The 27,051-nt window shown below is 50.0% G+C and overlaps 2 protein-coding genes across 2 annotated transcripts in view; both read left to right on the plus strand.

The window, feature by feature from the left end:
- The window catches only part of MAN1C1 (mannosidase alpha class 1C member 1), a 68,532-nt gene extending 63,063 nt beyond the window's left edge, over nt 1–5,469 (plus strand). Inside the window, exons 11-13 of the mRNA XM_063355707.1 lie at nt 733–905; nt 1,743–1,858; nt 2,533–5,469. Coding sequence (XP_063211777.1) covers nt 733–905; nt 1,743–1,858; nt 2,533–2,650 — 407 coding nt within the window. The 3' untranslated portion in view covers nt 2,651–5,469. The remainder of the gene's footprint in view (nt 1–732; nt 906–1,742; nt 1,859–2,532) is intronic.
- Nucleotides 5,470–10,815: 5,346 nt separating this feature from the next.
- SELENON (selenoprotein N) lies at nt 10,816–26,567 on the plus strand. Its single transcript, XM_063356082.1, has 12 exons — nt 10,816–11,008; nt 15,741–15,858; nt 16,671–16,801; nt 17,296–17,508; nt 18,348–18,472; nt 19,295–19,432; nt 21,100–21,181; nt 22,173–22,361; nt 23,418–23,523; nt 24,330–24,442; nt 25,126–25,227; nt 26,394–26,567. Exons 1-12 carry the CDS (start codon nt 10,901–10,903, stop codon nt 26,562–26,564), a joined length of 1,596 nt encoding a protein of 531 aa, XP_063212152.1. The 5' UTR covers nt 10,816–10,900; the 3' UTR covers nt 26,565–26,567.
- Nucleotides 26,568–27,051: the final 484 nt, after the last annotated feature.

Consider the following 27,051-nt stretch of genomic DNA (forward strand, 5'->3'; position numbering starts at 1 on the left):
CCCCACCATCCTGATGTTTTCTTTTCAAAGAGGCTGCTAGTGGACCAGGAGGAAAGGCAGAAGTGATTGAAGGCCCCAGGTACCACTTCTTACAGCCTCCCTGCCGTAGTGCAGGGGAAATGGCTGGGTCTGGTGGACTGAGAACTGTGAAACAAGCCCCTGCCCGGGAGCAGCGTATCAATATCTCTGTTACAGCCGGGTCAGCTCATGGCTGGATTTTCCTTTGAATGTGTTTTCTCTTTGAGGCTTTACAACAGGATCTGTCTCTCTGTTCTTTCTCACCTGGGTTCTGAGCTTGTCTTCAATGCCAAACTCTGCTCTCAGGGTCAGGGGCAGCGCAATTCCTAGGGGCAAATAGCAGCCCAGCAAAAGTGCTAGGACATGAGGGAGATTTGTACCTGCCCTCTCCATGCTCAAATCTGGTCCAAGTTTCTGTTGGTTGTATCCACCCTCAGGAAGACTTTATCCTCACCTAGATAGTACCCAGACATACCACAGAATAAGCAACAGCCGGAGCGGCAGTGGGCACAGCTCGTGCGTTCTGCGGAGTTGCCCCTGTTTTGACATCAGCTGTGAGGTTGTTGTGATTCACAGACATGACTGATCTGCTCATCTGACCTCCTGCAAGCCTTAGTTAAACGTTGGCAGCCTGAGCAGCATAAAAGCACCTGGACGGTCTGTTTACTTGCTTTCTCGTCAAATTGACCATTGCATGTGTGTGATTTTATCTAGATACCAAACTTGGCCCCGAAGCCTTTCGCTTTGATGCTGGAAGTGAAGCCATGGCAACCAGACTCAGCGAGCGCTACTACATCCTACGCCCAGAAGTGGTAGAAAGCTACATGTACATGTGGCGGCTGACACACGACCCCAAGTACAGGCAGTGGGGCTGGGAGGTTGTGAAGGTATGGTTGGAAAGGTCACAATAATAACTCTTACAGGCTGCTGGATTCTTACAAAAATCTTTCCTTCAGTTAATAAAAAGAGCAGAAATTATCTACATTATGTTAGACACTAAGACACATTAGCAAAGGGGCAGGAATACACAGAATAGCTCAATTTAGTGCGGTGTCTCTGTTGATCATTTTGACTGTTTTTCTTCTCCCTTTTGGGCTATGCTAAAATCAATCAGTCAGTCAAAACAGTGGAGGTTTATGGAGACGAGTGCTGCAGACAGCAAAACCTGCTATTAACGTAACAGCCCTCTGCAAAAAGGAGTCAGCCTTCTATTTGAAATGTCTGGACTGCTCAGAACCACTGGTTCATAGCTCGCCAGGGAAAATCAGCGAACCTGCCTTTGCCCTTTGTCTTGTCTTCTTCCCACAAAGACCTCCCAGCCAGAAAGTCCCTCACCTCTTTCTAGCTCATGCAGTAGCCTGTTGGCTGCCGTCCCACATCCTAGCAGGGGCTGCGTTTCAGTGGCAGAACTGTCATTTGTCTGCTGCCCTGCAAAAGAGGCTCTGCAAACAGCCAGAGTTGCCACTTGAGATCTGGTTTTGCTGTGTGTGTAACGTCAAGGTCAATCAATCAACTAACTTAGGCGGTTTATATTTCTCTTGCTATTTCCTTAGAACCAGCTTTATTCCCAGAGTCTGGAGTAATCACCATGCTCTTCAGTAAGAGACAGAGGCTACTATAAACCTGGAATTAGATTTGTAAAGCTGACTTGTAATGCAGCTGATGATGATTAATGAGTTACTCCGTGCTATTGTATGTTACTAAGATTTCTTTTCTTTTCTCAGGCCCTGGAAAAACATTGTAGAGTAGAAGCTGGTTTTTCTGGCATCCGAGACGTTTACACCACAACCCCAACCCATGACAACATGCAACAGAGTTTTTTCCTCGCAGAGACTCTGAAGTAAGTCTAGTATCACAGAGGCCTTTCAGAGTACCGTAATTCCTGCAGCATCAACACTCTTGTCTGCTTAATAAGTCTCTAATAATAAGGGGGAAGTCTTGTCCTCTGTGGGAAAAACCAGGCAAGGCTATGGCTGCTGCAAAAGCTTTGGTAGTTTCCTCCTGCAGCACCAGTGCTGTCATTGGCATTCTCGAGGCTTCTGCTCATGTGCTGGATTTAAAGGACTCTTCCTGTCACTTAGAGCTGCTCTAAGTGGGAGGCTCTGACTGCTGAGCTCCCTTGAATTTAGCTCTGACGGTTTAAGAGACAGCTGTCTCCTCTGCCAGGTTAATGTCCTGCATACAGAGGAGGCGTGACTGTGGCCTGAATTTGCTGCCCCTTGCTGCAGATCTGCCTTTGCTTGTGGCATGAGCTGATGTTTGTGGGGTGGCTGGGCGCAGATGTGCATCCCGTTTTGCTGCCTTTGCCCCAGGGGTGGTAGTTTCCAGCAGGAGAGTGAGGCAGGGAGTCGGGAAATGTGTCACCGTAAACCGTGGCAGCTGAGGCCAATGGCAGCCCCCATCGCAGTCCAGCTGACGGTGTTTGCTCGTGCGTGCTTGGAGCCCCACTTGAATTTCCTTTAATCTCCCTTTGTGTCCATCTTCTTCCCACCCACCCTCGCCTTATGGCTCCAGGTACCTCTATCTTCTGTTCTGTGAAGATGACGTGCTGTCCCTGGACGACTGGGTGTTCAACACAGAGGCTCACCCCCTGCCAATCAACCACACGAACTTTAAAGCAAGCGCGCAGTAGTGAGGCCGTTGCCCAGCGCCCTGCTGCTGCAGCGTCAGCGGGTTGCTGCATTTCCTTTCCATTAAAGGAATTCGCGTTGTTCCTAAAATGGTATTTTGGGGCACTAGTCCAATTCCGGACAGTATTATATTGGGGAGACGAAACCGTGACATAAGCACCTTCTTTTCCTCTGTGAGGAGCTTTATTAGCCTGATAATGAGATGTTTATTCTGGGCCATATTGTACACAGTTCATAGACATTCCTTTATACAGAGAATTTATATGAAATCCACTGACTTTGCTTTATAGTGGCCAAAGGACCGGAAGTTTGCCATAAAATAGACTTCACACACACACATCCTCCTTTCGTTTTTCTGTTTCATTTTTGCCTTTTGTATACTCTTGGATTTATCACCTTTCTAATTAACAGTTTTCAATATACAGTGCTTTCTAGATGGTAGGCTTTCCAGGCTCTTTAGGGAGAACAGGGTAGGAGAAGGAGGAAGGGGAGTTGCCCTTTATGTGAGAGAGCAGTGGAGTGCCTGGAGCCCTGCCTGGGGGTGGATGAGGAGCTAAGAGCTTATGGGTTAGGCCTAAAGAGAGGACAGGTAAAGGTGACATTATAGTGGCTGTCTGCTATAGGCCACCTGACCAGGAAGAAGAGGAAGATCGGGTCCTCTACAGACAGATAGGAGCAGACTCAGGTTTGAATTTGCAGGCCCTGGTCCTCATGGGGGACTTCAGCCACCCTGATATCTGCTGCAGGGACAGCGCAGCAGGACGTAAGCAATGCAGGAGGTTCCTTGACTGGATTGATGATAACTTCCTCCTCCAAGTGACAGAGGAGCCAACAAAGAGAAGTGCTTTGCTGGACCTCATACTTTGCCAAGAAGGGGCTTGTTGGGAGTGTGAAGATCCAAGGCAGCTTTGGCTGCAGTGACCATGAGATTGTGGCGTTCAGGATCCTGAGGGCAGGAAGGAGGGTGAAAAGCAAGCTCACAACCCTGGCCTTCAGGAGAGCAGACTTTGGTCTCTTCAAAGATCTGCTTGGAAGAGTCCTGTGGGATAAGATCCTGGAGGGAAGAGGGGCCTGAGAAAGCCAGTTAATATTCAAGAATCATGTCATCCAAGCTCAAGAAGTTCCATTCCAATGAGCAGAAAGTCAGTCAAAAATGCCAGGAGGCCTGTGTGGATGGAGACCTCCTAGCCAAGCTCAAACACAAAAAGGGTGGAAACAAAGATGGGTAAGCTGGGAGGACTACAGAAACATTGTCTGAGCATCCAGGGCTGACATTAGGAAAGGTAAAGCCCAAATGGAATTGAATTCATCCAGGAACATCTAAGACAACAAGAAGGGCTTCTACTAGAACATAGGCAACAAAAGGAAGACTAGAAAATGTGGGCCCACTGCTCAACAAGACAGGGGACCTGGTTACACAGGACATGGAAAAGGTTGAAATACCAAATATTTCCTTTGCCTCAGTCTTTACTAGCAAGACTAGCCTTCAGGAGTCCCAGGTTCCAGAGACCAGGGGGAAAGGCTGGAGCAAGGAAGATGTACCCTTGGTGGAAGAGGATCAGGTCAGGGTATACTTCAGCAAACTGGACGTAGATAAGTCCACAGGCCCTGGCCAGTAACTAGCAGAGTGCCCCAGGGGCCAGTACTGAGTCCAGTCCTGTTTAATGTCTTCATTAATGATCTCTCAGCAAGTTTTCTGATGACACAAAACTAGGAGGGGTGCCTGATGCACCAGAGCATGGTGCTGCCATCCAGAGGGACCTCGACAGGCTGGAGAAGTGGGCTGCTAAGAACCTAGTGAAGTTCAGCAAGCAGAATTGTGAAGTCCTGCGCCTGGGAAGGAACAAGCCCGTGCACCAGTATGTGCTGGGGCACCTGGCTGGAAAGCAGCTTGGCAGAAAAGGACCTGGGGGTCCTGTGGACACCAAATGGACCATGAGCCAGCAATGGGCCCTTGCTGCAAAGGCAGCTCGTGGTATCCTGGGCTGCCTTAGACAAAGTATTGCCAGCAAGGCAAGGGAGGTGATCCTTCTCCTCTACTCAGCGCTGGTGAGGCCACACCTGGAGCACTGTGTCCAGTTCTGGGCTCCCCAGTACAGGAGAGACATAGACATACTGGAGAGAGTCCAACAAAAGGCCACAAAGATCATTAAGGGACTGGAACATCTCTCCTGTGACGAAAGGCTGAGAGGGCTGGGACTCTGGAGAAGAGAAGGCTCAGGTATTTATACACATCAAATATATAAGTGTATATAAATATATTAATGTATATAAATACCTGAAGGGAGGGTGCAAAGAGGACAGAGCCAGGCTCTTTCCAGTGGTGCCCAGTGACAGGACCAGAGACACTGGGCACAAACTGAAACACAGGAGGGTCCCTCTGAACACGAGGAAACACTTCTTTACCCTGAGGGTGACCGAGCACTGGCACAGGTTGTCCAGCGAGGCCGTGGAGTCTCCGTCCTTGGAAATACTCAAAAGCCGCCTGGGCAGCCGGCTCTGGGTGGCCCTGCTTGTGCAGCGGGGTTGGTCCACTTGATCTCCAGCCTCAACCATCCCGTGATTCTGTGATTCTGTGGTGTCAAAACTGTAACTAAATCAAAACCTGTCTGCAAAATTCTTGATCCTAATGTATTTTTATATACTTCTTCTGTGCTCTTAAAACACATGTACCACACATCACATCTCATTTAACTTTCCTTTATCGTTTTTGTGTTTTTCTACTTTTATTTGGAACTAAATGTTATGAGTCACTTGTAATAATTTCACTGCTGTAATAGTCAAATCTGTGAAACAGAATAAAAGTCTTGTAAAATAAAAAGCATGTTTGGGTTGATCCTTTTTAAAGCCATCTGTCAAAGGCCTGTTACATCATGCTTGGAATAACTAGGTGACAATACTGGTTGATTTCAAGAATATTTCACAATAGATGTTGATTTCTAGAGCAATCTAGCCAGTGTATGGACGGCAATTCCCATCTGCACCAGCTCTCTTAAATTGCTTGTTCACCATCTGATATGGGTTAGCAGGAGTTCTACTAAACATCTTATTTTTCTAGCGAAAAATAAGTAATCCCCAGCCAAGTTTGCTCTTTGATATACATCGTTTCTGGACTGAAGTAACAGAAGAAAAAGAAAGGAAAAAAATTGAAGCCAGATTCTTCCATGCGTCCTGCCGCTGAACTAGCAGTTTAGCCTGCGTGTCCTCTGTGACTCCGAGCAGGAGGACGGTGCAGAGATGTCCACACACCGCCCCTGATCTCCCTCTGGCAGTTGTGAGTATCTTAACAAATCTTGCACCAAGGGCTGGATCTGGGATCAGCATCCTTTCTCCCGGCAGTCTTTCCTCTGGTCACTGCAAAGCCGCGGAGCCCTTGGTGATGGAACATTTTTGTTCGTTCTTGTGACATTCTCTTGATAACTGGTTCATTCAGCAACTTGGGAAGACGAAGTTGCTTTGAGCAAGTTGTGAAAACAAAAAATGTGCTTGTAAATTCATGGCTTTATGACTCCCCAAGAGAAATAAGGTTGTCAGATGGGGACTTAGCATTATCCTGGGGATAAAGATACGGGCTGGTAAGCTTGGCCTGCAGGAATGGTTATTGGTAAATAAACATCTTGGGAGTGAGTCGTGTTATCCGGGAGATTTGGATACCAGGAAGCTGGTTTAGCTCAGAGGGGTTTTATAATGGATTAAGGGAATTCCATAAATAAAAATGCCCTGCTCTTGGAGTAACTGAAGACACTTTAACTGGCAAAATTTAAACCCCCAAAATAAATAATATGGTTCTAGTTTCCTTTAGAAATAGATCCTTGGTGTTACGTTAAAACTCAGCTCTTGTTTTCTCTTCCGTACAAGTGAGCAAGAACGGGATTAGTGAAGTCACACATCTAGAGGGGAGCTGCTGCTTTCCTGCAGTTCGGAGGCTGCATCGCAAATAGGGAGGATTTTTAGTTGCCCAGCATGCCTGACGATACAAAGCTTACTGATAAGTTTGCTTACCAAGACACTGGCATGGAGTTCAGCACCCGTCACAACAAAAGCTTTTTGTTGCAAACAGCCATGCTTGAAAATTGCCGCTCTCCTAGACCACAATTCTGCAAATACTTCTGCCTGTGCTCACAGATATCCGTGGTTAAATCCCTGAGGCCAGTGGATTCATGACAGGCATCAAGTTAAGCATGCATGTATTTAGCAGGAGTAAAGACGCATTCCAAGGATCAGCTTTGTTCCAAGGCCTGGCCCTGAGCCACGACTGGGATTTCTCTGTCCTACGGCAATGCAGGTGACAGAAGCGTTTGCCCCACTGCTGTCTTGAAACGTTCTGCTCTTCCCTCGCTCCTCTGCACACCTGGAGCCTTGGCTGGATGCTCTTGCTCGAGCAGAGCCCTCCCCTCGGGGAGCCCTGGGTGCTCTGGGATTTCACCTCTCTTATCCTGCACCCGCCCTGTATGGTTCCTGCGAGGTGGGGGTGGCGGGACTTCTGTTTGTCCGGTTGGGAACTTGGAGCAGATAAATGGGGGGTTACGTTTGAACCAGAGGGTTGGTTTTAAATGTCCAATGGAAAGGATCTGGGAAGATGTGTGTCTGAGCTGCTGTCTTGCCTTTCAGTCTCAGGCATGTGGGACACCAGTGTGAATTCTGTTGTTGATTTATGATGGGTTTTTTTCTATTTTTGAGTCATGTTAACAGGAAATGTGACCAGCCCAGGTTATTTCCCGTTTCCCCTGTTACATTCAAATTCAGAAGCTGTGATTACCACGTTAATTTTCACCATCAGAACAGGCCCTATTTTATGTCAGAAGAACTTTCCTGTAAATTAAGTTCTGATGAAAGAAAGTTGCGTTAGTGGTAGAGATGAAAACTAATAACTATTGCTTGTAGAACAGCCGGCTGTTGTTACCTGACCATACAAGGAGATAAGACAAAACTACCCAGAAAACAAATGCATCTTTCTGTAACCCACACTTCATTTTTTACGGCGTTATTAAATTCCCTTGTAAGGCTTTCAGCAGAATTGGTTATTGAATTCAAAAGCCTGGCAGTCGTAGTATTTTTCCACATACATTTTGATCTGATCTACTTATCTGATTGTTTCAGATGTGATGCATCGAGCGCTGGCTCCCAGCGCAAGCGGTTTCAAAGTTTCAGCAGTTACTTCTGATCACGTTTGGGTCTTTGGCTTCATTCCCTGTGGAGCCTCAAACAGGTAGCGGGCTGTAATTAGGAATCTTCTCACTAAAACACCCCTGCATTGTAAATATTTTCAGTTAGTGAGAGCTGGCAAGTGTCAGAACTGTAAGTGAACCCACTCGCTTCCTACTGCATACGAAAGGTCAAGGGGGAGTTAGGAATGCGAGCCCTTGGGAATCGGGTAGGCTTTGGCTCTTGCTTTTCAACTCAATGGTCGACTTTGAAACGTCTCAATCAAAGGTCATTTCACTCCGCAGCCTTTGCTGGCGGTTCTTTTTCTGGGATGAACTCTATGTTTTCCATGGCTGTGAAGCTTTGTCACAATGCAGCCCCTCTTCTGCAGTAAACGCACCTCTGGTTTTCGTGTCCCCTTCCAAAAGCCCCATGAAACCAGACTTGGATACTCCTTGCTTCTTACTATTTTTCAGAGGATTAATATTTTTGGGCCTCAGTCTGGTCGGGACTTGCTTCCTCAGGGGTTTTCTGTTTCCAGGTGCTTTCTCCATTTGTGCACAGAGCTCAGATTTTAATGCCGCCTTCCATTACATCATGATGGCTTTGGCTTTAAAATGGGCCAGGGTTTTAGGCTGTGGGAATGGGGCCATCAATTTAAACAAGGACAGGGTTTCTCTGCTCTCGCAACGTGCCGCCCTGGAACGTGGAGTTACTGCGTGTACTCTCACATATGGGAAACCCATCCCTCTACTGCGAAAAAGATCGCTCCAAGCTTTTCATCCCTGCTATCAATTTCTCACTATTTGCCTTATTTTCAGACAGATTCTCTCCCTGCTGGCAACAGGAGATGGTTTTTCCTGCTGTGTGAGTTTTCTTGGTGGAAATCTTCCTTGTTATTTCTCTGTCACGACGATTTCCTTCGATACAAGTGTGCCTGGGTGGGCCATGCAGCAGATGTCTGGATATTTAAAATTCTTCCTGAGCACTGTAATCTGTAATCTCAAGAACCAGCAGCGTAGAGCCCGGAGCTGTTGGTTTTGTTCTCCTTTGAGGAGGATTAGTTCCCAGCAGATGCCCTGAATTATTTCACCTTTTGTCTTCCATTCTTTTTCCCATCAAATAATTCATCCATTTGTCATCTTTATATGGTCGCTGGTGACACTGGAAATGGTTCAGATGTAAAATGAGCCCCTCTGCTTCTCGTCTAAATGGTATCCTCTTGGCTCTGCCTGCCACCCTGTCAGGTCGCCTTCTCCATCTGGGTGTCTGCAGGCTTTGTCATCTCATATCACCTCTTGCTCTTGCTCGTTTCCCCGACGCCCAGGTAGATTGATCCTGTTTCAGAGCTATCTCGTCCTGTTACATTTTGTGCTCTAAAGGTACTTGGTAGGTTATTTGAGGTAAGCAAAAGCTCTCCGCACCTCGCTGCCCAACCTAATGAGTCTGGGAAATTTTAAAGCACATCTGCTTAAAAGTGCTTGAGTGCTTAACTCATTCACACCTGCCTCTGGGAGCAGACATTATTTCAGTGCTCTGTGAATTCATTTCCTCTCATCTCCTCCCTGTGGCCCAAGCACCAGTTCTTTGAGGGATGGGGAGGTGGAGAGCAAAGAGCAGTGGCAGAGCTTCATGCATGTTTTCTTCTGTGGTGGACCTGGCAGAAGGAATCTTCTCCTTTCTCCCTTGGCCATGCAGATGATCTGAGTTACAAATAACCCAGTGTTTATTCTATTGCTGGGCTTCTCAGCCTGGTTCACCGTGTTGCCCAAGCTTGCGCCATTGCTGCAAAAGAAATATCCGCAGGGATCTATGGCAGAGAGAGGGACGGTGCCCAGGTCCCAGGGAGAAGGCCCCTCTTCACCAACCGAGTCTTGCTCCCTCCGGTCTCGCTTGCTGTGGTCTACAAGAAAATGCACGGTGGGATTTTTACATCTTGTCCCAGGAATTGCTCAAAACTCCACGCGCTCCCAGCCTGCTCCGCCCAGGATTACCATCCTCTTCCTTCTTCCTTGGTGCAGCCACCACCACTCTCTTAACGGCCTGGTCATGCTCTCCTCGTCTCCAACCAAAACGCTCTTTAAACCTAAAACAAAAAATGATTAGGCAGGCTTAGGAAACCGCAAAAGCTTCAAAGGATTAAATGCTAACGCTTCCCTTAGAGAGATCAAACATTCTACGCTGTTAGCCCTGCAGCAGCAGAAAATGGTACTAAATCTTCCCCGGCAATCAGGGAATTTCAGTGGCGGTGCAGGATTGCATGTAAGGAGGAGCAGGAGACTGATTTATGAGGAAAGATTAAAATGACTAAATATATATCTCTTGGCCGAGCCACTGCTAAGGAGTGATGTGACAACCGTGCAGAAGAACCTGAAGGACACGAAGGCGGTGGGGGGGGGTGTGTGGAGGGGTGGAAAAGTTTGGGGGGATGGCGTAAAGGGTAGCAGAAATGACTCAAAAATGTGGGGTGATGGTAGCAATGGCTCAAAATTTGGGGATCGTGGTGGCTGAGGCTCGGTGATGGCTGCGAAGTCATTCCTGTCCCTGCAATCCCAGGGCTTAAACCCTGCTGAAATCAAGTAAAACTGTAGTATCTGGGGGGTTAAAAAAAAATTAAAAGCCCATTTTGCTGAGCTGAAACCAAGTAGAAGAGCTGGATACGGCTCTTCTTTTTTTTTTTTTGAGGGGGGGAACACTGAATTAAGGACTAATGACCACTTTGGAAACGACGGGGGAGGGAGGACGCGCCGCTCTCCCATCGATAATTAAAAGCACAACCGACGGAAAGCTGAAGAGGAAGGTGATGAATCTCCTCTAAAAGTCCCCCCTCAGCGGATAATCTGGAGGATAAAAAGTGTTTTTTCCTCAGGATCGCGTGAAGGTCCCTGCGGGGAGCGGAGGGGGGGAGAGGGGCCGGACGGGGGCCGCAGGCCTGAGGCCTGCGGCCCCCGTCCGGCCCCTCTCCCCCACTCCGCTCCCCGCGAGGCGGACACCGGCCCCGGCCCCGGCCCCGGCCCCTCCTCGCCGGGCCCTGCCCGCCTGACGCCTCCTCCCCCGGCCGGCGCGGCCATGGCGGCGGCGGGGCGGCGGCGCTGAACGACGCGAGTATGGCGGGTCCCGGCGCGGCCCCTCCGCGCCTGGCTCTGGCCCTGGCCGCTTTGGCAGCGTTGGTGGCCGTGAAGTATTACCGGGACGGTGAAGCAGCCCGACAGCAGGTAACGGGGAAAGGGGGCGGGGGGGAGAGGGGGCCGGGGGAGAGGCGGTCCTGAGGCCGCGCTGCCCCTTCACGGAGGGGAGGGAGGGAGGGAGGAAATGGCGGGCGGACTCTTTCGCGCCGCTGTGGGGGTCGGGGCGATGGCGGCCGCGGCGCTGAGGGGGCGTTGAGGTGGCCGCTGATGGTCTGAGGGGACTGCCACCCATCGGTGGGCGCCGGGGGTTGAGGTGGCCACCGCTGGGCTAAGGGGAGCACCAGGCGTTGGTGGCCACCGGGCTTGAGGTGGCTACTGGGGATGTGGTGGCCGTGGACAGGCTGAGGTGACTGCCCAGCAGTAGGGGCCACCGGGGTTGAGGTGACCGCCAGGCATCAGTGGCGACTGGCGTTGGAATGGCCACTGGGGGTGAGGTGGCTGCTGCTTGGCTGAGGTGACCACTAGACGGTGGTAGCTACGGGGGTTTTACATGGCTACTGGGGGTTGAGGTGGCTACCTCTGGACTGAGGGGACCACCAGGCATCAGTGGGCATGGGGGTTGAGGTGGCCATTACTGGGTTGAGGTGACCGTCACACATCGGTGGCCACTGGGGTTGAGGTGACCACCAGGCATTGGTGGCCAGTGGGCTTGAGGTGGTCACAGGGACTGAGGTAGCTGCCACCAGGATGAGGTGACTGCCACACACCAGTGGCTACTGGGTTGAGGTGCCTACCAGGGTTGAGGTGGCTGTCACTAGGCTGAGGGGACCACAGAGCTGTGGTGGCTGCCACTGGGTTCTGGTGGTTGCAGGGCACTGGTGGCTGCAGTCCTGAGGTGGCTGCTGTGGTTGAGGTGGCCACTGCCAGGCTGTGGGGACCACAAAGCTCTGACAGCTACTGGCCAGGCTGTAGGGATCACCAGGCATCAGCGGCAGTGGAGCTTGAGGTGGCCACTGCCAGGCTGTGGTGGCCACCACCAGACTGAGGTGACCATTGAGCTGTGATGCTCACCACACACCAGTGGGTATGGGCTTGAGGGAGCCACTGCCAGGTTGAGGTTTTGTAGAGCTGTGGCAGACGCCAGGCTTGAGGTGGCTACAGTGGTTGTGGTGGCCACCACCAGGCTGAAACAACCGCAGAGCTGCGGTGGCCACCAGGCAGCAGCAGTGACTGTGCTGTTGAGGCCCGTTGCTCCAGCCAGAAGATGGAGGAAGAGTGGGAGCACTAGAGCCTGGCCCTGCTCTCGGCGTCAGGCTTCACACCTCCTCCGATGATGGCTCCAGAAGGTGTCTCCTTCCCGCTTTATTCCCTGGAAAAAAGGGAATTTTTGTGGATTTTTTTCACGTTAGAAATGCAGGTCTTGGGTGGCCTTGAGCAGCTCTGACTGTAGAAGCAGCAAAAGAATGAGCTGAAAAATGGGAAGGGTTTTTTTAGGGGCTTTATTGTGTTGGGTTTTTTTAAAAAATTAGGCTGATTGACACTGTTTTTGATTGTAATCTGTATGATTCAAATGACGCCTGCGTGCTCTGGAGGTAGCATACCTTTGGTAAAGATCCTGCTCCCCCGGCTCTTCGCTTCGGCGTGCATCCCTCAACATCTAAAAAGGTTCGCGGAAAAGAGCAGACTTCCTGGTATTTCTATAGTAAAAAGACAAGTGTTTTTCAAGGATGCCTCCTTTCTTTGTCTCTTGCATTGCAAAAAAAGGGGAACTGGCTCAAACCGGTTGATTAGAAGAATTCTTCTGACGGGGACAGAAAGGTGGCTGAGGAGATCTCGGCTGTGCCTGACAAAAAGCCAGGTCTCCTGGAGGTTTGGTTTTTGCGAGGGGACAGGTGGGGGCTGTGACTGGGCACTGCTGGAGAGGAGAACGCCATGTGAACAGCCCAAGGTTTTTATTTTTCCTTCGTCTGGCTTAAAACATATGTCTTGTCTCTTTCTATGGAAATGTTTATTTAGCTAAACAACCCACAAGCAGGTGGGAGAAGAAAACTCTTTGTGAAAACCACAAGTCTCCTCCTCTACAAAAAGGCTGAAAAAGCTCAGTCTTATTCCTCTGGCACAAACAGGGGAAACTTTTTTTATTTCTTATAATCGCAGGTTAGAAAGGGAAAAAAAAAAAAAAAAGAAAAACCACAAACTCTGGAGAGCTTTCTCTAACGTGAATGTTATCAGAAAGCAAAAGGCCAAGCCCTAACATCTCTCTCCCATTTTAAACACAATTTTTATGATCCCTTTTGCTGCGGCATACTGCATGCGGCAGGACCGGTAGAAGTCTTTCTTCCTCCGTGCCTGGGGTCTTATCTCCGGCCGGGTCGGTCCCTGCAGTGCCGAGGGGCTCGCGCAATGCTGCCGCCGAGCTGCCGTGCTTTGTGAGCGTGGAAATGAATGTTTCCGGAGGGAGCGATCTGTCCCTGTGCCGGTACTGCCTGGAGCACGCCTTTGCCGGAGCAGCGGCTCTGGTAGCTGGTTCTGGGGAGGGCAGCATTCCCTGGAGCCCGCAGGAGCCCGGTACCGATCCCATTAGCTGGGAGGCTGCGTTCAGCCAGCTGCTGGGACGCACGTGAGATGTGTGCACACGCCTAAGTCTTTATAATAACACTCGTAATACTTTTCCTGACCGCAAAGCTACCGTATCTCTGCTAGCTGTGGTTGTAGGAATAATTATCTGATGGTTCTGCAGCTGATGGTTTTTCATTGGTTAACCTGTGTGAAAGCGCAGGCTGAGGGGATGGAGGCGTGCCCGCAATTCAGATTGATTTTTGGAGGCTAACGTCCAACACCAGGCACCCATATTCCCCCCCACTTCACCTTCTGCTGTCTTAGACGCAGTCAGAGATGTTCTTCTGTATGCGTGGGGTATAACTGGTTCTCTTTCCGCCTTTAGCCCTGTTAAGTAAATGATCATGAGTTTTTCCTAATAGTACAGCAGCAGGCGGTCTAGCCAACTAAAAACTTTGTCACTCATTTGCCTCCCATCCCTTGAGGTCCGTGTCTGTAAAGTGCAAAAAGAAGAAAGGCTCTAAAAGATTCATCAGCAGGGAGTTGCTGATGCGCTGTGGAGAGGACTAGGAAATGGACCGTCTCTTCAGAGCTCGGTGCACATCCAGGACGGCCCCCTCTGCAGAGGAGGAAGCCGTTGCGTGCTCCCTGCACGCTTCCCTGCGCCATGACCCGGCTGCCAGACACTGAGCGATTGCACGGGCCCTTACGAGGTTAATGCATTACGTGCCAAGCACAAGCAGGGTCTAGAGCCGAGAGGGGCTCTGAAGCCTGACCCAAGGCTTCATGACATGACCCTGGCTGTCAGGGAACAGGGCAGTTGCTCAGGAAGGTATTGTTATCTGTTTGCAGGGCCAAGTATGTACCTCCCCATTCATTTGGGGAACGAAGGCACAGTTTTGGCCCCAAAAACTTGGACAGTTCGTAGCAGGTTGTTCCTGTGCGTAGATAAATAACCATCTTGTTCCTTCACTCCTTTTCAGCTGTGCAGTTCCTGCACGCCCCCCTCCTTGTCTTTTCTCAGCCATGTCTGCGTCCAGATCTCTGGTTTGTATTCCAGGGTCTTTATTTCTGTCTGTCTCGGTCCTGAAACTGCCCTGGAAAGCTCTTAAGTGCTTTTGTTGCTGCAGTTGACGGGAGCAAAGCCTTCCAGGCTGCATTAGTGCTGCTTCAGGCTGGCAGGCAACAGATGGAAAATAAAGTAGTTCAGGAGCTCTGGGGATGGTAACGGTGCTGCAGGCAGTAGAGAATAAACACGGTTAAACAGCAGAATACAGAGTATTTATCCTTGCAGCTTCAGGCTTTTACGGGGGTGGCAGGAGAAGCTGCCCCAGATGATGGGTCACAGGGGATGTGCTGCAGGCTGTGGCTTGTCTGACTTGCTCGATGTCTCTTTCTTCCTCTCACACCAACGTGGAGCTGTCTTCTGCCTCAAAGTTGTCCCCTCCCCTTCAGTGCTGCGGAGTGGAAATGACCAGAAGCATCTAGAGCCTTTCTGGGGCTGCTCCAAGGGAGACATTGCGTTTCAGTGGTGTTTTCCACCGGATGACCTCCGTCTGGGCCTTGCAGAGGGAGAAACTGAGGCTCAGGGTGGCTGGGATCTTGCAGAAGTTTCTGGAGAAGACCCTGGGATTTGTGGCTCCCTGATGTAGGGCCAAACGAGCAAGCAGTGCTCCCCTCCTGTGGAGCAAGGGGCCAAAATGTTCCATCCAGTCCTGAGGCTGGAGACTTGGAGGGGAACTTGACCAGAGCAGGGCGGTTGTGTGCAGTAATGCTGGCCTGGATCTCAGCACCGCTGTAAGTGAAGTCGCTTTCTCCAGAGTTACAAGGGCTTGGTTCATTTCCTTTGTGTTTTTGTAATGTGGATAGTCATGTATTTGACAGCCTTTATTTCACTGCGCATCAGTTAATTACAGAAATCATGGTCTCCAGGTGCTCTCTATATCTGCAGGTTTAGGACTAACTATCTGGAAAAAGTTGGAAATTTTTCTGACGAAAGACTTTGAGGCCGACTAAGCAAATGATTCAGTTTGAATTACTCAGCCAGATGTAGTTTTAATATGCTCATGCCAACAGTTCCTGGACACCGATCCCTATTGTAAATAGCACAAAATCCTGCCAAGGGGCATTAATCTTTCAATTTGATGGCTGTGTTTGTGTGCTGGAAAGAATGCAAATAAACTCTGAAGCTGAGAGGGGCTGGAGTGAATTTTGTAAGAGGTTGGAATGAAATCTCACTTGCATCTTCTTCCCAAACTAGGAGCTGGCACTGAAGTCTTTGGGAAGCGAGGGGCTGTTTCTCTTTTCTTCTCTGGACACAAACAACGATCTGTACCTCAGTCCGGAAGAGTTCAAGCCGATAGCTGAGAAGCTGACGGGTAGGTATCTGTCTGCCTCACAGAGCGCTCTCTGCACAGACCGAGTAAACACCAAAAATACTACACTCAACAGTTTTTATTCATGTCTTTATTTTTTTCCGAGTGCTGTTTTGGGTCTTATTTACATGAAGAGAGGCTGCTAAGCTTTACATGTTTCTGAAAAGGCTTGAGCACTAGACATCACTTTCACAAAGTAGAGTTTTTATAAGACGGAACATCCCATTGCTGGACTAGCAAAGTACATAAGTTACTTTGTCTAGAGCTTAAAGGGGATTTGGGATGGGTGAATGCAACAAATACAGTTCAGCCCAGGCTAGGCCAAATCTATTAGTGAGTTGCAGCGCTTTGTTGATACCCTCCTCCGGCTGTAGCGGTCTCTCTTAGATAGCAGTTGTGAGAGATCATGTTTGGAGACTAGCGGCATGTAACAAATGTCTCTTGGTGGTGCCAAGCAGGAAGAAGTGTGATGATAATGCGCAGGAGAGCTTACAGTACAGTCGAAATACAGACAGTTGTTTGTTTGTGCGGTAATTAATTGGCTAAAGCATGTGTTCTGATCCCTCCTGGGTGAAATGAGACTGCTTAACTGAGCCATGGGGTTTAGAGAGCCGTCCGCCAAAAGGAGGGCTCCCCTTTAACCCATGCAGCCAAAGCTGGTCTCTGGGGTGGGTCTGAGTTTTGCCACAGCGTAGGGACAGCTGGGAAGCTCCCAGTGCTCCTGGATTTGCCAGGATAAATGTGTAATCACTTCACAATTGCTTAAAAGGGAAGGGAGAGGAAACAGCTGCTTTAATGCCTGTCCCTTTGTCTAGGGGTTGCTCCCATCTCAGAATTTGAAGAGGAGGAGACACCTGATCCAAGCGGGGAGACGTTGTCCATTGTGGCTAAATTCCAGCCTTTGGTCATGGAAACAATGACGAAGAGCAAAGACGGTTTCTTGGGAGTACGTATAATGCAGGATGTGTATGGCTGGGAATTCTGGTATAAACATGTCCAATGGGCTGGTAACATCACCAGGAATAAGTGCTAGCATGTTCAGAGGGGGAGGTGGTCTTGCTCAAGCCGGTGGGATTTGCTTTGACGATCAAGCTCACCGCTTTCTGCAGCGTTTCATTGTTTTCAGTGCACTCAGCAGCGCTGTGCCCCAATTAACACACCTTTCCTGGGAAGCTTGAAGCAGACATTAGAGATGGCTTTCCTGGAGCTAAGTCCAAAAGCAGTGGTGTTACGTGGTGTGTTCCCCTCTCTCCCATTTTCTATTACTCACATCATTGAAAGTTGACAGAACTATTTGGTGGTGTTTGGGGTGGTAGGAAGAATTTAAAACGTGTTTAGTTGGGGTTTTTTCGCCCTTCTCCAGAGCCTAGTTACATCCATCAGCATTACTGCACGTTTGAAGAGTCTGGTCTAGGCTCTGATAGTGTCTTTTGTTCACAGATTTCTCACGTCGCTCTGTCTGGGCTGAGGAATTGGACTGCCCCAGCAGCCCCCATGAGCGTGATGCTTGCCAGGCAGTTTAAAGCTTTTCTTCCTCCGAAGAATAAACTGGATCTTGGGGATCCGTGGTGGATAATTCCTAGTGAATTGAACATCTTCACTGGGTATCTTTCCAACAACAGATTTTACCCTCCTCCTCCCAAGGGCAAAGAGGTGAGATATGAAAGTCAGTTTCTGTGTACCTGAGAGGTAGTTTGTATAAACGTTCTGCCTTATAGCCCAGACGAATCAGGAATCCCTAGAGCGACGAGGCTATTGCATTATGTCTCCCTGGACTTTCTAAGGGAGCAAAAAGGCTGCAGCGTACAGCCAGGAGCACCATCTCCTAAATTGGAGGTAAAACTGAGAGCAGGCAAAAGCTTTGGGTGTCTGAGGCTACCCTGAGCATCTTCATCTTGTTTAAGCTTTTGGGTTTTTAGGCTAGTCTTTCCCAGACAGGGAGGGGAGAGGGTTATTCAGAAAGCACTTGTATGAAGTGATGGTGCCTTGTGGAACAGTTGCCAGGTGCCATCCCAGAGGCGAGCGTTTCATTGACAAGTGAAACGACGTGTATACATAGTTTGTAAAGCTAAGCGTGTATATCACTCTCCCCTGGGGTGCCTGGGTAGGTGTTAGTGATCGCATAGTTGATATCCTTTCCCAGCCTGGTGTGTTTATTGATTGCATACCCACTCTTTCAAAGTCTTTAAGTAGTATTGATGGAGGCAGCCTCGTAGATCAGTTTACCGTACTTAGACATTCAACCGACTGGGATGATGGAAACTTGCAAACAATGAGAGTAGCATAAAAAGCGCGGAAGATGGATTTATTTTTAAAAGTACTCTCTTGCTTTATCTCCTTGTTTTGTCATTAGGTAGGTCTCTGAGCTAATTTTTAAGTCATAGCAATTCACTTGCCTTCCTGCTCTGGTGGAGAGAGTTACTCTGGAGCTGCAGCTGACCTGCAGTGGAGGAACTGTTCTCATTTTTGCTCTCTTACAATTATTTCTCTAGATCATAATCCACAGGCTTTTGAGCATGTTCCACCCACGCCCCTTCGTAAAAACCCGCTTTGCTCCCCAAGGAGCTGTGGCCTGCATCCAAGCCATCAGCGCCTTCTACTACACCATAGCATTCAGGTAAGGCCATGGGTCTGGGGTGTTAGAGGAGCGCCTGGGGGCTCCTCTGAGTTTGTTCCATATCTCAGGGGAGTGGGGAAGGCTGCTGTGAGCCCGTGGCAGAGAGCGCACGTGTCATTGCATGTGCTGTCGTGTTCCCAAGCAAGATCAGATGTGTCCTCGCTGGGAGGGAGGCGAAGCAGTTGGAGGAAGAGGGTGATTCACAGCCCGCTCTTGCCCGGGTGTGATGCTTTGCTGGTGCCCGAAGAGGGCACCCGTGTTCCCAGTGTCGCCCAGTCCCTGCTGAGGCAGGGACTGCTGCCCAGATGCAGGGCAGCAGCCGTTCTCCATCACCCTTGGTTTGGAGCTATTCCTGGCTGAAAGGGGCGAGTCTGATTAGCGAGAAATTCCTTAGATTTTGGTTAATCGGGGGGTGGAGTGCATTTCCAAGGGGGATAGTCTGGGGAATTGTTCTCTTGTTTTACTGGGAGTGTTGCACACAGCTTTTATTTGCCTGATCAAGCTGGAAGGGAGGCTGAAAGGGTCTTAGTCTGTTCCTGCAGTTCAAGGAACGATAATGTAATTCATCCTTCCTGGATGGACACTTATTGCCCAATTCCAAAAGGCATTGATCGTGGAGATGATCCTGACCCAGGGGATCTGCTCCAGTCTTTTACTCTTTTCATTGTGTGAAATGAAAAGCTTTTTGAACTGAACCTCTGTGCCCCAATTTAGCTTCATAATTTCTGGTGCCTGGAGATAACTTTTCCCTGCTGTCATCTGCAGCGCGTGATGCATTCTCTCGTCCCGACACTGCAGCTGATGGCTCCTTTCTCATTTCAGGATCCATGCTGAGTTCCAGCTGAATGAGCCACCAGACTTCCCCTTCTGGTTTTCCCCAGGCCAGTTCACAGGTCACATCATCCTCTCCAAGGATTCTTCCCATGTCCGAGAGTTCAAGCTCTTTGTCCCTAACAGCAGGTACAGCCCTTTCTTTCTCTTCCTGGGGGCTAAAGAGACTTGAGGGTTGTTATAAATGAGGCCCAGTGGAACCCAGGAGCTTTGGGATCCTGTCCTGTGCTGCACTCGGGGCTGTGCGTGGGGGGAGGCTAGTGGGCTCTTTTTATATGAAGATATGAGTGCAGTAACAGCCCTGTCCCCTGTGGTACGTGGGTGCCCAGGCCTGTGCGGGGAAGGCAGATCTGCAGTCTGAGCTTTGGGCAGGCTAGTTCTGCTGTTTGCTTATCTGTTTTCCCCATACGTCCTTCTCTGCCAGCGGTCATCACAGTCATCGTGTCCTCAATTCTCTAGTTACAGTTGCTCCCTAAACTGGTTCTGATGCAATTTTTCAGGAATAGCTCTGTTTATCAACAGGTCTGGGGGGCGTCTGGCTTAGAGGAGGCAGGGAAGGACAAGGGCAGAGGAAGGACAGGGGAGAAGCAGGGCAGAGGTTGCTGGGGACATGGAGCATGGGGTTGGGGACAGATGTCCTTGCACAACCTGGCTGCAACTGGCACATGCTTCAACTGAGCATCCAAGCCTGAGCTGTCCTGTGCCAAACCACTGTAGAGGGAGGTACCTGCAGGCACGTGGGAGGACACACGGGGATGGGGAATCTAAGTTGTCCTGATATCACCCTAGAGGCAGGCAGTAGCCTCTTCTGCAAGCACTGCTGCAAGCACTGCTCCCCCTGACCTGTCCCAGCAGCCCTGGCTGTGGCAGGGGCTCTTGCAGATGTCAGATACCTGTTGCAAGCTGCAGAAGGCTCCTTGGGTGTCTGTGATGGATGAGCTCATGCTTTTCAGCCAAGTCCCTGGAAAATCTGAGTGAATTGAGCTCTGCAGTTGCCTGTAAAACTGGTAAATGCATCTCTAACAAGTCGCTGAGGATCCCTGACCCATTTCAGGGTCTGATTCACTCACCAGTAGCTGTCCCTTTGTACTTGGAGGATGGGGAGGGATGGGAAGGGTGTGGAGAGTGGCCCCTGGCAATCCCAGTGCCTGGCTTAAAGCACCGACGTTCATCAAAGCCTGATGCTCTTGCTTCAATATATTCTTTGCTTGGTGTTTTGCAAGTTAAGGCTTTGTGTGCATAGCTTTGCACTAGCTCATTCCAGCTCTCTGGCAAGCAGCTGGAAGCGTTTCAGGGGAAAGACGTTCCAAATCTCTTTGCCCATGACGCCTGGAGTGAAAATTCTATTATAACATTACCCTGGCGACTCAATCCCTATGGCTCTGTCAGCACATTTGTTACAGCAAGCATACACTTACCGCTCTGCCAGCAACTCCTTACAAAAGCCTTTTGGTTCCAAAAAAACACTTTTAAAAGTTCAGCAGGATCAGAATGTGCAAGTTAAGTGCTGGAAATGAAGGGGGAGCAAAGACACCTCTCTCTTCCGTACTTTGACAGTACTCAAAGGTGTGAGCGCGTTTGCCTTAAGTGTTGGGTGGGTGCCTGGGCCCTGATCCACCAGGGATACTGGTGTTGCTGGTCTTGTGCAGGGAGAACGCTGATCTCCAAGGAGCCAGAGGCTCTGGGCTTCAGCGCTGACCCTGCAAGAGGAGCATTGGGTGTTCTCATTTGTTTGGGGTTTCCCATACAGAGTTTTAGCCTTGGATGACTTTGAACATACCGGGTTTGTCTTGCAGGTCTCTGAACGTTGATATGGAGTGGCTGTACGGGGCGAGTGAAAGCAGCAACATGGAAGTGGATATCGGTTACCTGCCTCAGGTCTGTAGTCACTCTCAGTCCTCTGAGTGCGTGCAGCATCCCAGCAGGGATTTATGCTGCCATGCCCCTAAGCTGTATAACCTCACTTATCCCTGTTCTTTAGAGCTTTCTCTTGAACATTTCAATATAACAATATAATCTCTGTTGATCTGTGTATGTCCTCTGCAGCAATATGGCTCCCTGTTGCCAGTTCTTGTGATATTTTATTTTTTCCCTCTGTGTGGGTTTTATCCTAAGCTCCTGGACTCATGTGACTTCTTCCATTTCTGAGAAGTTGTCTTGACAAGCAAGGGGGGAAGATTAGGAGCTGAACCCAGGCCCTGAGCCCAGATGGGTGTATGAACAACAGTGTGTCTGAATTTAGAAACTGCATGAGGTTATTCCTCTATTCTGTGGTAATCCCAGCTCTTGGGACAGGAAACATAAGGCAGGATTTTGAATGCCTGAATTTTTAACAGTCCCATTTTCTCCTGAACTAGATCCATGTTTCTTTTTAATTACCAAAAGTCAGGAAAATAGACTTACAAAATAATTTCAGATGTACTACAACACTGAACCGCAGGGAAGCTCCTGAACAGCTTTCCCTGTTGCACCCTCTTGTGGCCAGCCAGGGGTCGCGTAAGGGCTGTGCTGGTGGTAGGAACAAGAGCTTCAAACTAGCCCTGCAGATCCCAGTGATTTTAAGGATGTGGTGTGCCACAGTCAAAAATCCCCATTGGGATGGTGGGAACATGGAGTGAACGGGTCTCATGCGTTCCCAATCTAGCGAGCGCAGTCAGACAATAACTGAAGGAAATAAAGTTGCTTTCCTGTTACTCCCCAGTAAAACACGTCTGCAACTGGTAAAGTGCAGCTCCAGGAGACAGTAGTTCAAGCTGTATCTTAATTAGAAGCTGCACAGTCTTATTTTGCATCTTTATCCTGTCCTGGAGTACAGAAAAACCAAGAGTGGGATATCTGCAATGCTCAACTCTCAGCTGTTCTCCTGCAGATGGAGCTGGAATCGACAGGGCCTTCAATCCCCTCTGTGATCCATGACGAGGACGGGAATGTGATTGACAGCAGGGATCCCTCAGGGGAGCCCATCCAGTTTGTGTTTGAAGAGATAACTTGGCAGCAGGAAATCCCCTGGGAAGAGGCAGCCCAGAAGCTGGAAGTAGCCATGTATCCATTTAAGAAGGTGAGGAAGGGGCCGGGCTCTTCCTTGGCACGTTTATTTGGGGCAGGTCATCTTCCAGTCACCTGGAGTACGAGCAGAAACCAGAGGCCACAACCTGATCAGCATTTAGAATAGTGTGAGGGTGTCCCAGCTCAGCGGGTGCCTCCCAGGCACTGCCTGTGTGGCTTGATGGACTTCCAGTTCCCAGATGAGGGAGGACAGCATCTCTGAAAGGCCGTTTGGGGTTGCACGGCAGCAGGAGCAGGAGCAAAGCCTAGATGTCATGTGTCCCAGGCTTGTATTGTAAATGTAGGCTCATCCTTCCTTCCTCTTATCAGTAGCTGCTGGCGCAATTTCTGAGTGAGGCAGGTAATCGCGCTGCTTACAAATGGTTTTCCTCTGGCGTTACTTTTGCAATGTTCAGCTACCTTTGGTCCAAGCTTTCCTTATCAGCAGAAAACACACAATCCGCCTGTGCCTCTGCATCCCGCAGTGAGACACAAATGTATAGCATTGGGTGACCAAAACTATTTAACATGCCAGCAGCCTGTGGAGCAGATGGCTACTGCCTGTCACCGCTTCCTTGGCTGAAAGGACACGTTTCAATGGCTGCCTCCTTGTGCCTGAGCTTACAAATGTCCCTTTGAGCTGCCAAGATGTTAATAAAGTTCCCTTCATTTGAGCGATTGGAACAATCTCTGCGCAGGGTCCCTCGCAGCCAGTTTTTAGGCTGTTTCAGTGAGGTTTTGTAATAAATATCTCAAGACCAGATTTCCCAGGCTGCTGAGGTGCGTTAGCCTGCCTGCGGTTGTGCAGATGCTTTCTGCAGTGTGTAAAGATGGGGCTCTGCAGGTGCTGGTAACGTCCCACAATGCCGTGATGGGCTCGCTGCGGTCTCACCGGGAGATGAAGTTGTCCCTGGGGAGGGCACCACAGTTGTTGTTTGCCTTAATCTGCAGGATCTAAACTCTGTGTGTCTCACCTGTGGGGTACAGCAGGTCTGGTTCCTTCAGACCCTGCTCATGTTGGAGATGGGCTGCTCTGTGTCTGTTTCTCAAGGTATCTCTCTGCCTTCAGGTCTCTTATCTTCCCTTCACACAAGCTTTTGAGAAAGCAAAAGCAGAAAAGAAGCTGGTGCACTCGATCCTGCTGTGGGGTGCCCTGGACGACCAGTCCTGCTGAGGTGAGGACAATCCCAGTGTGGCTGGAGGAATGAGGTGTCTCATTGAGGCTGTGAGAATGGCCAGGGGTCAGAGAGCTGGTCAGGAGCCAGCGGTAAATGTTGTGCTACTTGTTCTGGCACTGAAGATGCTGAATAGAAAGGAGCTGGAAGTGGGGAATTACTGATCAGAGCTTAGGCTCCCAGCAGCAGGATCAGATCTATTTGAGACAAGCCCTGCACCAACTCGCTAATTCAGGTGCCTTTGTCGAGGGGGAGGCACGGGTCTGGTCTTTCTCCTTTCTATTCCACCCTCAGTCTGCTTGGGTAGAGGCAGCATCTGCAGGGTGAAAGGGACACTGCTCTCTGCTTTGTCCCTGACACCTGCGCAGCAGAAGCCAGAGCCAGATGTGGGCTTGGGGTTGTCCTGATATGTAGCTATTTCCGTCCCCGGTGCCAAAGAACTTGTGTGCCACATTGAACAGGAGTGGTGGGTGGGAGAGGGGCAGGTATCTTTAGTCCTGTCTGCCCTTAAAAATTCTCCAGCACATATGGGCTCTGCTTGTCTTGAACAGCAAAGGCACTCAGGGTGGATTCGCAGGGCCTGATCCTTTCCCAAATGCACCAAACCTTGCAAGTGGCTGGGGTCTGCTCTGGTGAGTCTTCTCTGCCAGCAGCACACATGGGGAAACAGTAAGTGTGGAAAACTGCCAGGAAAGGAGAAAAAAAGACAATGGGGCTGGGATGGTGGCATCGCAGTGGCATCAAACATGGCAAGAGTCAGCTCTAGAAACACAGCAAACCACTGTCTGCCTCTCGTCCTGTGCCAGGTTCGGGGCGAACTCTCCGGGAGACCGTCCTGGAAAGTTCGCCCATCCTCGCCCTGCTGAACGAGAGCTTCATTAGCAGCTGGTCCCTGGTGAAGGAGCTGGAAGAGCTGCAGGTGAGTGTCGCAGCCACATCTGCCTTCTTTGCTTTTGGCACTGGTGAACGCAGATGGTGGTTGGCACGGGGGAGCTCACACCTGTGCCAGTGGGGGATTTGGGTTCCAAACCCTCCGTGTCCTAGCGGTTGCAGGGGCCAAGCAAACACCAGATGGAGGCAGGCTAAGAAAATGGCACAATGACCCCTTTCACTCTGTCATGGTGCCAATATTAAAAGCTAAACCAGATGCTTCACTGTGAGATAGCCCTGCCCAAGGCCATTTGTGCCATCAACAAACTGACTTGTCTGTAACCCAGGGAGCAACCAAATACTGTCTGAACCCTGAGTCTCCTGATTGCACCTTTCCCCACTTATCAGCCTGTCCCTGGGCCAATGCTGTCAGCTGGGGTCAGTCATGGAGCTGGAGACTCTGGGAAAAGCCGGGATCAGGCTGTTGGTGTGCCTGGGAACTGCCAGTGATGGGGTGATTTTATTGTTCAGGGAGAAATTCTACAGCTGAAAAGTGAGGGGGAGAATGACTGAAGGGGAGTAGTAAAGCAGATGGTGAGAATGGAGCCAGTTACTAGTGGCTGCAGAGTAGCGTTTTGGTGTCCCTCCTCCTCCTGTGTTCAGTGTGCTCTTGCTGCACTGCTCTGCTAGTTTTGGTGTGTGCAAACATATTTCTTTGGGGTCTTTTTACAGAGCAACAGAGAGAATGAGTTCTACAGCAAGCTGGCTGACCTGCACCTGGAGAAATACAACTTCCCCGTGGAGATGATCATCTGCCTCCCCAATGGCACAGTGGTACGTTCATTACCCTTTAGCTGGGCTTGGCTCGTCCCATCAGAATGTGCTCTTTTCAGGGTCGTCTGCAGACCCTGAAGCGAGTGTCCGCTCCCCCAGCCGTTCCCTGGCTCCTCGAGCCTTTGTGGGGCCATAGTCCCGTACGGTGCTGTGCTCCCAGGGATGCTGTGGCAGACAGACAGCAGCTCTCCCAAGAAATCTGAAACAAGTATCTTTTTATTCAGAAACAGAACAGCAGCAGCTCTGGGCAGGGAGGGGGGAAACAGTCAGACTTGAACCAAATGTCTGCCCGTGTTCCCTCATTGTCCCTGGTTGGAGTCAGTGACCTTTGGGAAGACATTGCAGCTTGTTTCCTGTCCCTTGTGCTCATGCTTTGGAGAAAATCTCTCCTTATCAGCACCTTCTGGCACATTTATCTTTCTCTCCATTCCCCAAGTTTGTCACAGCAAATCAGCCATTAGCAAGTCCACACGCTTCAGCTCTGCTGTTCCCCCCGACAACCCCCCCGCCTTGGATCTGAAGCACAACAGTTCCTGACACTTGACAGTGCGGCTCTTTGCTGTGTGTCGCCAGCGGGGCTGTCTGCGGTGGAGGATCCTGCCAGGGCTCATCCGATTGTGCCCCACACTCACAGAAATTAGCCAGTAACGCATGCAGTGACTCCTTGCTGGCTCCCCTCCCGATGGGCCTGGTGGGTGCCTTCAGGCCTGTCGAGGTTGCTGTGGTCAGTGGCCGCGTGTCCCCCTTCCCCACCTCCTCGGGGGAGCAGAAAGCACAGAGACATTTGAAGCTCAGGTGCTGGTTTTGCAGCTGGGCTGGGCTGAGAGCACCCCAGCAGTCGGCGTGGTTGGGCTGCCATCTCCCCAGCCCTGGCTCAGAGCTAGGTTTTATGCCTGTGTGATTTTTCCCAAATTGCCTTCATCTTCTTCTTAACCTAAGTGAAGGGTCAGGACTCTCAGGGAAAGAAAGAGGCCATTGTCTTTCACACATCTTCCTCTGACTGTAAAGTGCAGACCTGAATCCTGGATGCTGAATTAGCATTCACAAAGTGCTAGAGTTCTTTGAGTTGTTACAGTCTTGTCACCTGGGTCTTGGAGGCCAAGGCAGTGGCTGGGGAATTGTTCTGGCTTTTAAAGTCTCCTCTCCTCATCTGTTTTCCTTCCCAGATTCACCACATCAATGCCAACTACTTCCTGGATATTACTTCGATGAAGCCTGAAGATGTTGAAAGTAGCATCTTTAGTTTCTCCACCAATTTTGAAGACCCTTCAACTGCAACTTACCTCCAGTTCCTGAAGGAAGGACTGCAAAGAGCAAAACCATACCTGCAGACCTAAAAACAAAGGCACCTGAATGCCCCACAGAGATGGCCAAAGACTTCAGAGATCTATTTTGATTACAAAAATTCTTCCTTATCTTCATGCCAGATGTTGATGTTAAGACGCAGACAGCCCCAGCACTGGGGCTTTGCTCTGGATGTTGGTTTGAGGCTAAGTTTCAAGTGATACCAGTTTACAGATTACCAGTTGCCCTTTTGAGTTTAGGCAAATTTTTACAGGAGTGGAAATACTTGAATCTATGAACATTTTTGGTGCATACGCCTTCGTTTGCCACCCACCCCCATGTTTTTCCAGCTCCTGTTCAGACTCTGCCGTGAAACTCGTGTAACAGCTATACCAAGCGTCACCTGGAAACCCCAGATCTCAAGGACCGGACTGTGTTGAATCGTGGAGAACAGCATTGCCATTACGACCGAACACTCGTGGTGAGCGCCTGTGCCCTGTGGGGGAAGGCGCAGAATCCAGCGCAGCTGGGAAGCTCCTT

The sequence above is a fragment of the Chroicocephalus ridibundus genome, chromosome 19, assembly GCF_963924245.1.
Source record: "Chroicocephalus ridibundus chromosome 19, bChrRid1.1, whole genome shotgun sequence".
Lineage (NCBI taxonomy): Eukaryota > Metazoa > Chordata > Aves > Charadriiformes > Laridae > Chroicocephalus > Chroicocephalus ridibundus.